The sequence below is a fragment of the Primulina huaijiensis genome, chromosome 6, assembly GCF_012295235.1.
Source record: "Primulina huaijiensis isolate GDHJ02 chromosome 6, ASM1229523v2, whole genome shotgun sequence".
NCBI lineage: Eukaryota > Viridiplantae > Streptophyta > Magnoliopsida > Lamiales > Gesneriaceae > Primulina > Primulina huaijiensis.
Window position 1 is genome coordinate 12,618,529 of NC_133311.1, and position 12,884 is coordinate 12,631,412.

General features: G+C 33.7%; 1 protein-coding gene and 1 long non-coding RNA gene across 2 annotated transcripts; one reads left to right on the forward strand and one right to left on the reverse strand.

Annotated features, from left to right (window-relative positions):
• The first annotated feature begins 5,522 nt into the window (after window positions 1-5,522).
• On the forward strand, window positions 5,523-12,492 carry LOC140979479 (serine/threonine-protein phosphatase PP1 isozyme 2-like). The gene is made up of 4 exons (XM_073444884.1): window positions 5,523-5,948; window positions 10,857-11,416; window positions 11,490-11,679; window positions 12,238-12,492. Exons 1-3 carry the CDS (start codon window positions 5,735-5,737, stop codon window positions 11,658-11,660), a joined length of 945 nt encoding a protein of 314 aa, XP_073300985.1. The 5' UTR covers window positions 5,523-5,734; the 3' UTR covers window positions 11,661-11,679; window positions 12,238-12,492.
• Window positions 8,302-10,533, reverse strand: LOC140979480 (uncharacterized). The gene is made up of 2 exons (XR_012175745.1): window positions 9,735-10,533; window positions 8,302-9,293 (listed from the first exon to the last, which is right to left on the reverse strand). It is a non-coding gene; the product is annotated as an uncharacterized lncRNA (long non-coding RNA).
• Window positions 12,493-12,884: the final 392 nt, after the last annotated feature.

Here is a 12,884-nt window from a genome sequence, read left to right on the forward strand (position 1 = left end):
CCCCGCACTCATGAGTAGTAGAAGTTTAAATTTTGGGTTTGAAGTTCAAAACTTGACTTGGGTATCATATAATTCTAAATCCATTCATTGGATATTTATTGAAAATTTATCTCTAGTGATTTAGGCTCGGTTCCAACTACCTCAATGTTTAGGCGGTAAATGATAATAACTCTTATTGTACTCCTTACGATCGAAGAATGGATTCATTGTTTAGATCGCACTAGAAGTATAAATGATTTCACGTTGAGAATAGATTACCGGAATTGACTAGACTCAAGTGGCGGAGGTGGCAAAGCGATGACGATGGTGGTTTGAGAAGGTTGTGATCGGCCATGTGTTTCAACAAGAACAAGACTGGTCAACTTAAGATATCCACACCCATAGGTGAATAGTGAATCCCCGATCACAATGCATCGACACCTACGTATGTCAAAACTATACCCAATCTCGCCACCTGATGATCCTCACAGATTCGGTAAACGAGGAAAAGTGCAACACTGCTACTTAGAGCTTGTATGTTGTCTCGGGTAAAAAGACTATTGTTGTACAACCTGAACCACAGACTTGATTTATTGATTAGTGATAACCACTTGAAAATTTCGAAGGAGTGTTTTTCAGAGCAATCATCATATGATCATACATCTGTATATTTGGACATCTTTATGCCCATACCAATGAAACATGACGTTAATATCACAGATCTAATCTGAGCTCGAGCGACCTTTATTCTTATTTTAGACAGAGTAATTGATTAGCAAAGAGTTTAGAATAGATAGTACACATCTAATGAATTTCATGATCAACATGACTTGTGTACCTCATGGAATTATAGTAAATTCAATGATTTCTTCTATGGAACTTGTATGAGTATACATATAAAATAAATGTAACAATGAGATAAAATTGTAATAAATTATTAAAATAAAGATTGTTTTTAAATATTATTAAAATAAAGATCGTTACATAAAAGTCAATAAAATCCAAACCATAATTTGGCTTACTAGACACCTACTCTGACATCAACATCTAGTCTCAGGTGAGTTGGTAAAGGTCGCTGCCAAGCTTGATCTGAACTACACCTCGTTGGTTGCTGCATTGGTTTACACACGTGACATGCATTTCTAAAAGCATCCAAGAATGATGTTGCCCAATCAACATTAATCTCCTTCTGCTGTTGAGTAGGAGGATCATGCACAATCTTACAGAATTCATGCCGAAAAACCCATGATAATGTGGCAAACAGTTCAAATTCTTCCTTTTTCAATTTCTTTGATAACATCATACCACAATCTACAAAAGTTTTCAATCGATGGTTGCTCAAAAATCCCAATAAAAAAAGAATTCTTTTTCCAAGAATTCCTTACTAAACGACAAAACAAAAGACAATGAATGGTAGTAGCATAATTATATTTCCACAAAGGACATATATCATTAGTCGGAACACGATGTGAATGTAAGTTTGATGTAGTAGGAATGCAAACCCTGGAAGCTCTTCATATAAAAATTCAAAATTTAAGCGGTATTTTTAAGTGCCAAATATTTTCCACCGCTAATACATATAGTAAGAAGATTGAAATAGTGGAGGAGCTAAGTTATTTATCGCTAAGCAGTAACCAGAATTGACAGTATATTGTTGGGGCACCGTTTTCTTGAAATTTTTGTTTCGACTTTCGAACCTGTCCTTAGGCTTTGTATGTTTATTTAACATTAATAGGGTGTTTAGTTTTTATAACTACGTATATAACACTGGACGTCAAACCAATCCGGGGTTAGAGGAGATGGCCCTTCTTGAATATTCATAAGAACGGATCTTCATCTTCTTGATCATCAAAATTGGTCCACGATCAGAGATTGTGCTCCTCGCTTGGATCGCACTAGAGAAGCCAAACGATTTGTGCATTGAGACTGGATCGTCCGAATTTCAAAAATCCGGGGTCGATGCAACGGCATAGGGCACGACTGTGGAAGAAGACAATTGGCCGAAATTTTCTTTCAGTTTTTCAGAAGTGGCCGAGAGTTTTCTCTAAGGGAGGATAAAATTTATTTTGAACTTTTGTATGTAAAAACTCGGGGTATATTTTATGCCTCCTTATGATCTATTTATAGAGTGCAATTCCTGATCTCATCAGGAATCTTTCTCCCATCAGGATTCTTAATCTTTGTCTCACCAGGAATCTTAATTTTCATTAAATAAAATTATCATATTATTATTATTATATCATGTATTTATCAACTTTTGATAATACATGATATATTAATATTATATATACACATATTATATATCTCCATACAAAGTGTATATATATAAACATTAATATATTTACACATGCACATTTAATACATGCATAGATATATTAATTAAATTAAATAAATATTATTTAATTTATATAATTAAATGATTAATTAATTAATTCGAGATACCTCTAGAATATTTTATGAGAATTTGTACATATTAGTAGTCACCACTAATAGTACCATCATTTAATTCGTAAATTCTAAATCCACCAAATAAATGATTCTGAACTAATTATAACCCCGATCGACGATCTGACAACGCATATATGTAAAGGATACAAGTCTAGTTCATATAATGAAAATTGAAAATTTCGAATATCAAAATTTTCACTTATCATATTGGACAACTATCAGTTTAGTGAACTTCTTCACCAAAATAGGCAGTTACACTCTCCTTACTCAATTAACAATTAAGCTAACTTCAATTTCTTTCATTTTATGGAACCAAATTATAAATTATTTTATAAACATCATGTTTGATCTCCATCAAACTATAGTCGCCAAATTCAACTCCTTGAACTTTGACTTTCTCAACGGGAACACAGAATCTGATACTTGTGTGACCCTCAATAGTTCAGAGATACAGCTAGTTGTTGGTTCATATCTCCATTTGATCCAGAATAACATTTATTCTTATTTGGACATTTCCTAAATAGCCTCATTCTTTTCATCAACTCCTTGATCAAAAATGTCAGAACTCATTTATAATTGCACCCATCGGATCATGATAAGAGTGTTTAGTAACATAGCCCCATGATCCCCTAGGTATCGTTGATAGTGCTTGCAAGAACTTTAAGTTATGGTAAGCGTACAGTACGGTCCATTCAACTCATATATCCTGATCGAATATGCAATCATTGGTATATTGAGAGTTGCATATGAATTCGATAACGATGTGATGTATCTTTGACTAATAGTGACATGGTATGTGCAACTAGGAAAACACTTTCCTTAAAACACATTTATTGTTCTAACCAGAGACTCATTTCACTACTAACTCATCAGATCACATATGATATCTTCACCGTGGACAAACAGTGAATCCTCAACTACAATGCATTTTCTCCTACGTTTCTCACTTGGACAGTCCGAGAGAAGGTTGTGTTCAGTACATCATCATATGATCACCCATCTGTATGAATAGGCATGTTCATGCCCTTGTCAATGAAACATGACGTTAACATCACAGATGTTAGTCTCAAGCTCAAACGACCTTTATCCTTATTTTAGGCAGCTGATTCGACTAGGAACTTGTTTAGAATATACTTTACACTTCCTAACGAGTTTCATGATCTTACGTTGAGAGAAAAACCTCATGATCCTTATTGTATATTCAAGGACTTTTTCTATGCAGCTTGCATAAGTATACATATAAAACATAATGCCATAATTGAATAAAATCGTAAAGTATTATTAAAATAAAGATCGTTTTACATCATAGTCAATAAAAAGCCTAAGCCACAAGTTGGCTCGCTAGTCAAATGAAAATTTTAATATCCACACAGCCTATCGATTCAGAGGAATATAAAGAATGGATTTCAATTCGTACAAATGAAAAATCTATCGAATAAGAGATTCATTCCATGTGCCCATGGTCGTAATAAGATCTTCAACTACTTTAAGATTACTACAAGTCGAAGAATGTATCTAAGTTCTGAAATTAGGAAGACCTAGAATCCATGGATCCGACTAGCCATTATATTCTGCCCATTCCCAACTCTCCAACACCACCCCCTCTTCATCTGCTCATAGCTCCAGAGAATAGAAGGCCAAACGAAATATATGGATTAAAGCCTAAACCAGCAACCATGATATCTGATATTGCACTATTCGCCACACTTGTTTGACCAACAGAGTTTGTTGAAAGCTGTCAAATTTCGAAATCCCATCTCACCAACTCACTTCGGTTTACACAGATCGATTAATCGATTCAGTCAATTCACACATTTTTTTTTTTTATCGTTTATGTTATTCCACCAGAATTTTGTACTCATTTGTTCAATCTGACAGAATTTTGTATCGTTATTGTATCATATTTTATCCAAATCTTCGATATACCCAAAATTCGGTATTTTTTTCCGACCATAATTTACCCAACATTGCAAGTAGTATATGTAACACCCGATTAGCTTTTCCACCACCCCACTCCCTTCAAAATTTTAAAATAATTGCAACCTTAAAAGACCATTATGCGACCTTAATTTTTCACAATAATGACATTAATGTGCGATTGACTTTGTAATTAAAGTCCAACTCTTGAAAAGTATAAATAGTGCAGTAAAGCCAACCCAGATTGACACCAAATTTGTATATATTATTGTAAATTCTTCCTCCATATAAGATTTGATTATGTGCTTTATCATTTTAAGTTTGTTCCATCATAAGATGATATTTCGTTTATGCTACATTGGTAATAAACTTTTATTTTATTTTATTTTATTTTATTTTAAAAAAGTATCTTTTATACCAAAATTAAGATATACTTACATGTATATTTTAAAATCATGATTTTTCTGAAAATATTATTATTTATTACTTAAGGGTAAATTACTTTTTTTTATTAATTATCAAATAGTAGAAATACGAATTCTGAACACTACTTATGTTCTACTTATTATTCACATAGAGTAACACATAAGATAGTGATATCAGTTTAGGTAAAAACTTGTGTGAGACGATCTAACGAGTCATATTTTGTGAGACAGATCTCTTATTTGGGTCATTCATGAAAAAATATTACTTTTTATGCTAAGAATATTATTTTTTATTGTGAATATCGGTAAGGTTGACCCGTCTCACAAGAGACCTACTCATCAGTTTAAGTTATGATAACGTATTTATTTCAGTGTACTTAATAAATTATTTTTGTTATAACTTATTACTGAATTTTCGATTACTTTTTTTGCAATATTATTTTATTTTATATCAAAATATATTATTATATATGTATTGATTTATAAAAAAGCAGGATTCTAATGCTCATTTGTTAATTGACGATCATATTGTTTGTCTGATCATTCTCTATCATTTCAGAATGCAAATGAGAACAAGATATAAGAGAATCACACTTTTTGGGAGTGTGGATGAAAAAATTTGTTTGTATTTTATTTATCTAATTGAAAGAAAAGTGGTTAAAAAGACTTTTATAACCTCAAATAAGTAGTGGAGGGTAATTCCAAAAATCAATCTATTAATTAAGCAAAGGCAACCACACGAGGGAAGCGGATTTATCGAATAACTATTTTCAAACTTAAACTATCAACTTTTTTTTCTTTCTTTAATCATATGGCCACATTGGTGCTGTAGCCACCCCTCTCTCCGTTTCTCCTCGAACAACAATCTGTGATTCTGAGGGAATTTTGATTTGTTTTGGGTATCTGGGTTTTGTTGTTTTCGATTGTTGTGTTTGAATCTTGGTGGGTGTTTGGGAACCCTAGACATGGCGGCGGCGGCGGCGGCGGCTAATGGGCAGGGTATAGAGCCTGCCGTCTTGGATGACATCATCAATCGCTTGTTGGAGTTCCGCAACGCGAGGACTGTGCGTCAGGTGCAGCTGTCGGAGAATGAGATCCGCTCTTTATGTGCGACGTCCCGTGAAATCTTCCTCTCGCAGCCTAATCTTCTCGAGCTGGAAGCACCTATAAAGATCTGCGGTATGATGTTTTCACTCGCAGTTTCTTGTTCTGTGTATGGGATTGTGTGTTTATTTTTTTATTGTGGAGCTTTTGTGTCTGACCGCTTAGTTTCGGGATATGAATCTGTGAATTTGTTTGTCTGGAGTATTGCGGTGAATATTTTGGTTTTGGTTTTCGGTTGGTTTGGTGTTTTTTGAATTCTGGCGCATGGTTTGCCTTTTGTGCTGTCATTGGAAATGGTTGAATGTTGGGTTTTTTGCTGGTTCCATGTGGATATTATGGTAGCGACTTTAATTTGTTGGGTTGTGTCAGGAAAAAAAGGTTAAATTGATTTTCCTGTGGAGGGAGTATGGAATGCTTGACATTTTCAATGACAGAAGGTTATAGCAACATTGTTTAATTTGAAAATGAATGTGTTAGGCCATTATCTGAGTGGCCTTTATCATTTGAAGTACTGGTTTGAAATGGTATCTCATGAAGGTACTGTAGCCCAACCATGATTCACTTTAATCCTTTCATGGAGGCATTTTTTTTTAACCTGTGTTCAACGTCTGAGTTCAGAATTCAGATATTATTTTGCTGCAAAACAGCATCTAAATGTTTGTCAGATGACATCATGAGTGACGGATTGACATCACGTGGTGGGATAGATGTTCCTTATAGAAAAAGCTGTTCAAGGATATGAAAATTTGGCCTTTATTACACTTTTAGATTTCTAACTGCTTCAAAAATCTTATAGGGGAATATACTTGGAGCTTTTCTTTTCCCAATCCAGTGTTGCTATTGGATGTCATTCAAGTTATTTATTGTAGCTCTATTGTATTCGCCTTTCCAAAAGGGGGAAGTGCCTTGTTTTGTGGTTCTATGTTGGGACTTTATGTCCCCCTGTGGAAAGAAGCTAAGGAAAAGGTCAAACCTTGCTGCATGTATTTCTATGAGCTGGTGAATCAATTCTCCATTACTATTGGCAGCCCAATGCCCGTTTCAACCTCACTACATATGCTTCCATTAGGGGGCTAAACAAATGCTCGATAACTGTTGGCTGACTGCTACATAGAATGTTCATATCCTCTGCTTACATATTTTACTTAGTTTTTGAGGTCTTTATCTTTGAATTTGATAACCTCGTAAGCTTTGAATGGCCTTGTGTCTTGATAGGAGTTTGACCGACTTCGTTGCTATAAAAAAAATTTTTTATTCTAAAATTTTCTACCTGGCTTTTTATTCACACTTTGATTGTAGCTCATGGCAAGATGAGTGTGCCGTTCAACTTGTGTCGGTAATGAAAGCTTGCGCCAATGAGTTTGGCAACTTTCTGTCACCGATCAGATACGTTATTTCATGAAACAATGATTGGTGAATCGAAATGAATACGAGGTTTGGAGACTTAGAGCTTCAATCAAGAACAAATGTGTACAAAAGAAACATTTTTTGTTTAGGTCAAAGGAAATAATGAAAGATGATTGCACAAGCAAAGAAAAATCTTCTGTGCTTCTGTAGCGTGTGTATGGATAATAGAACAATGAAAAACTGATGTTCCTGGTGGCTGGTATGAAAGTTATAATCACTTTGTCAAGCAAAGTTTTTCATATAATAATAATCTACGTAAATGTTCATATATGGTAGCTGAAAATACCAGAACACCTGCATCTCCACCAGAGTACGGACAAATAAATTGTGTTTTAAACATTTGAAATCAGATTTCTAAGCCTCTCTTGTGGAAAAGCTGGTGCTTTGAGAGAAATAACTGAAATACCTTATACACCAATTCAAAAACCAGGAGAAATATGCAGTCAACAACTTAATGTACAATAAATTGTTTAACTGTTCTGCGAAAGTTTTTTTTAGTCTTCAACAAAACTTGGGATGCAAGGAAATATTGGAACTGAATGTATTTTATCGTAGTGTGGAGAATTTGTCTGAACGTATAATTTATTATGCGTAAAGCTAATGATTTCCAAAACTTGAAAGCTACTGACGCGGTATAAATCTTCTTCAGTTTTCTAGGGTTGGCTCTTTATCATTTTGCAGACATTGGGATTTACTTTTTCTTTTTACTTTTTGTTGGTTATATTTTTTTCTGAAAAACTTACACCCCTTTTCATATGAGTAAATTGAGTACCACATTTAATATTGCTACTACATATTGAATGATGGAAGATGATGATACCATAGCTTAAGGTATCAAATGAGTAAGCATTACATTATACCTCAACATCATTTGATATAAATTATGTCAGGTGATGTTGACGGTGGAGCGAACAGATGTTGCCTTCTTGCATTACAAGGTCTCGTATGTGAAGTGTATTAGCTACATTGGGAAAAAAGTCAATGACCTTTGTTGCGCTGCAAGAGAACTTTTCTCTTGCAGTTGCAGCTTGTTTTGAAACTATGAGATTTATGAATATCTCTAGTTGCTGCATTACTTCCACACTGTTTCATGAATTTCATTTCTCCCCCGACCGCTCCGGTTGCATAAATCACATGAAAACTCATTTTTATCTTCCATGCCATATTATTTAAATATTTTTTAAGCTGGAATATCTAAGTTTCTGTTGACATGTTCAATATTTTTGAAGCTTCAGTGGAGAGGGGTATTTCTGTGGGCTTTATCGTGCACAGACTTTCCCTGCTGATGATGTGCCTTGAACAGTTGTTTAATTGCATATTTCAACATCACAAGGGGCAAAACAAGCTCTGAAAATATTGTTATGCTCCTCTCCCTCTTGGATGATTTTGAAATTTTGGTCTAGTCAAAGATTTTTTTAAATAAACTGACCTTCAGGGTTAGTTTATTTAAAAAAGCCTTGACTGGAGCCAAAAATTAAACTGCCACCCCCCCCCCCCCCACCAAACACCATAAAGTTGATTTTGTCTACAAAAAATAACAGAGCATAATTGATTCAGTCACATTTCTCACTTGTAGTTCCTGCTTTGGAACTGTGAGATTAAAGTTTCTTGATTGAATGATGGATGTGGCGTCACATAAGCAGATTACTTTGAGATGACGATGTTATGCAGCCTTTCATGTTTTAACTGTCTTGAACAGTTTTATTTCTGCCTTATTGAATCCTAGTGACTTTGCACACACAATGCGTGAACATAACAAATATATAAAATATTCGATATTTATAATTATAATAATTATTTTACATTTATAATTTTTTTTTTTTTGAAAATTGAAATTTAAAATTTTGAAACAATTAAAATTAAGTAGAAGAAAAAGAAGATAATTATGATGATGGGAGGGAAATGGGAAGATGCTGTTACTTGGTTAAGTGGGAAAATGGTAAATGGTGAAATTGTGAATGGTAACCAATAGAAATTAGTAAAAGTTACAACATGGGAAGTTATCTTTAAGGCCTTATAATTACTTTAATGACCTTAACTGCTTTATTTGTCTTTTAGAAATCGTACGGGCAATTGTGGATATTCACGAAATACCAAAGGAGTTACTATATGTTCCTCTTGCTTTATTAAATAGTAAGAGATAGTAAGAGAGTAGGAGATAAATACTCCAAGGCTTCGGTTCATCAAAATGATCTCAGTATGTTTTGTAATTTCACATAATTTTTCTTGTAATTGGACATAGGGGAATCTTTGCCACAATCTTTCTCAAAAGTTAATTTTGGTGACAACATCTACGAGATTCAATTTCATAGGGACACCTTGCTATCTTAAGTACAAAAAATGTCTGAGCATGTCTACTTCTGTAGCTTTTGTTTTTCTATTTTAATTATTACCCATTGGAAATGAATTGATGGTTATGCATCTCGATCTATCTATAATGATACGACAGTCGACACAATTCGGATATGAAATATAACTATTTCAAAAAGTAAGATGTGACATGGTGAGAATGCTACATTATTATTAGTATTATTATCCAAATGTATATTTATATTTGTCATTTATGATTTTCACCTTGTTATTATTTCTTATTGATTTTGAAAAAAATTAAATAACTTTCTGAAAATTTAAAATAAACTGCACGGTAATCGATATAGAAATAATTTTTAATCGTGTCAGACTCGATCAAAATATTTTCGTTGATTATTTTGAATATTGTGTTTTCCTTTTTTTTAGTGACCTTTTTTAATGGACACTTCCATTGAAGCTTGTAGAGATATCTGTCTCCACAAAATATCTGTCAGGAATCTATGCCATATAGTATCCGATACGATCGGATATGAGTTTTTGTAGTATATGTTATATTTTTGAAATTGTATGAGAATAACTTGTCTCTTGGAAAAAAAATTGGAAACAAGAATATTTGATTCTTGAGAATGGCAGTTGAAATATTGCCATTTTGTTGATCAAAGAAAATATGCCTTCTTTGATGCTGATGCTATCTCACTTTTTAAATTGTTTTGTTTTTGTATTTGTGCATGCATTTTGTCTAGGTAATCATGATTTGTTTCTGTCCTCTTCAATGTATCTGTCTGTTTCCGGTAATGCTTAACATGCATGTAACTTTTTGTAGTCTGACGAGCTCTGTGCCTAGGTATTGAAATTTCAAATGTTTGTTGTCTAGAAACTGAAACTACTATAGAATATTTCGTCAAATTATGCATGGACTTGAATAATTCTTTTATTTTCGCGTATAATTAGGAAATGTAGTTTCCTTCTAAAATGTAAGAAACAATCACAGGCAGATGGCCAACTCTGTGACCTCGGCAATTTGGCTAGGCCTTGTTTTCACATTGCTGGTAGATGTAATATATATTACCTTCTATGTCCTGTCTTACAGTAATTGAGTAATACCAGTTATTTTTTTTCTTCAATTTCGAAGTGCATTAGTACTAGTTTGTGTTACCTTCAACATTGTTGAATTTTTTTATTTCAGTTGGAATTCTCTCATCATGTCTCTAATTTAAACTGGATACATGAATATAACTGTTTTTTTTTTTATCATCATTATTCCAGGTGATATTCATGGGCAATATGGAGATCTTTTAAGACTTTTTGAATATGGAGGATTTCCTCCAGAAGCCAATTATTTGTTCTTAGGGGACTATGTTGACCGTGGAAAACAAAGTTTAGAAACTATCTGCCTTCTTCTTGCCTTCAAAATCAAATATCCTGAGAATTTCTTTCTCTTACGTGGAAATCATGAATGTGCTTCTATTAATAGGATATATGGATTCTATGACGAATGTAAACGTCGATTTAATGTGAGACTATGGAAAGTTTTTACTGATTGTTTTAACTGCCTACCCGTGGCAGCTCTTATAGATGAGAAAATACTCTGCATGCATGGTGGTCTCTCCCCTGATCTAACAAGCTTGGATCAAATTAGAAATTTATCTCGTCCTACTGATGTCCCTGATTCTGGTTTGCTTTGTGATTTACTTTGGTCTGATCCCAGTAGAGAAATTAGAGGTTGGGGTTTGAATGATAGGGGAGTTTCATACACATTTGGTCCAGATAAGGTGGCCGAATTTTTGATGCAGCAAGATATGGACCTTGTTTGTCGTGCTCATCAGGTAATGATTTCTGTTGCTTTATATGATTTGCTAGTTCTTATTTCTTCTGATGATTGGATGCTTTATTGGGCAGGTTATAGAAGATGGCTATGAATTTTTTGCAGATAGGCAACTGGTTACAATATTTTCTGCTCCAAATTATTGTGGAGAATTTGATAATGCAGGTGCTATGATGAGTGTTGATGAGAGTTTGATGTGCTCGTTTCAGATTCTGAAACCAACTGATAAAAAGAGACTACTGTGAAGCAGTTTTGATTATTGTGGTAATGATTCTTCCATGAATGCCCTGGCACTCGTAGTTTCCTTCTTTTTTTAGGTCTTCCTTTTTTGGATCTATGAGAGATCTACTCCTTACATAATGAAATTATTGATTTTATTGGTATTGGCTGTCTGTCTGATAATTATTTTTTGGTTGAAATTGTTTGCTGGGTTTGAAAAGATCTTTCGAACCATGTGATATCTTTTTCTAGTTGTGTGAACTAGTTCAAGTTTTGTAAAAGTTGAACAATGTGTGCTGTATTTCAAAATCAATGAATCTCAAGGTGTTGATCTTGCGAGTATGGTTTCTTTTAGAATTTTCGTTCATTAGATTTTAAGTTGTGTTGCAGTGAAAAATTGAAGAATCTTGCAACTGTTAAAAAAATGGATTTTTTTAGTTTTATTCATTAAGTTGGTTGTCCGTGGCTTGGTCGGGAAACTAAACTTCTTCAGTACGACAATCTTTTCCTAATCTTGATTAGTGTTGTTTTCCCTGTTAAATGAATCTTAATAAATCTTGATTTATTGTTCACTGATGTTACTTCTTTTTTCGTGTGCCTCAGTTGATGATGGATTCTTAACTCTGGAACTAAAGAGACGCAAATCTGGTATCGTGGCTGTTTCATATCCGAACGAGTTATTCAAGTATTGTTCCAGAAGTGTGCTGGAGGCATTTGTGTGCAACTGCCACGAGATGCCACAGTATTGTTGTTATGATTTTAGCTTACTCAAATTCTATCACCGCAATTTACATTTCGACTGTGTAAATTCTCTTGGTTTTGTAAATTGCGATGCAATCATCGATTCTTGATTTGGTTGCGAGGTTGCCTGTGATGAATGCTAAATTTCCATTTGGACGTTATCTTTTATAATTAATTTTTGTATCCAACAAATGTCTTCCCCTAAAATAGTGTACATGGATCCCACCATCGTCTTGCTGATAATTTTTTTCTGTGGTTTTATATGCTTCTGGAAAGGTAGTGTGCTCTCTCTCTTTCATGTATCAACTTATTTTAAATTTTTTTAACTTCATATTTTTGCTTTTGCTTAAAACAATTATCTCTTGTAAAACTCCAATTGATCGAGTGTTTTTGGTTGTGTTTGAATTGAAGATTTTGAAATCGAGCAACACCGAATTTCGTTATCTAACGTTATTGTTTCTATTTGGAGTTCATTATATTTGGTTTGTGATGACACAAAAAAAAATTGT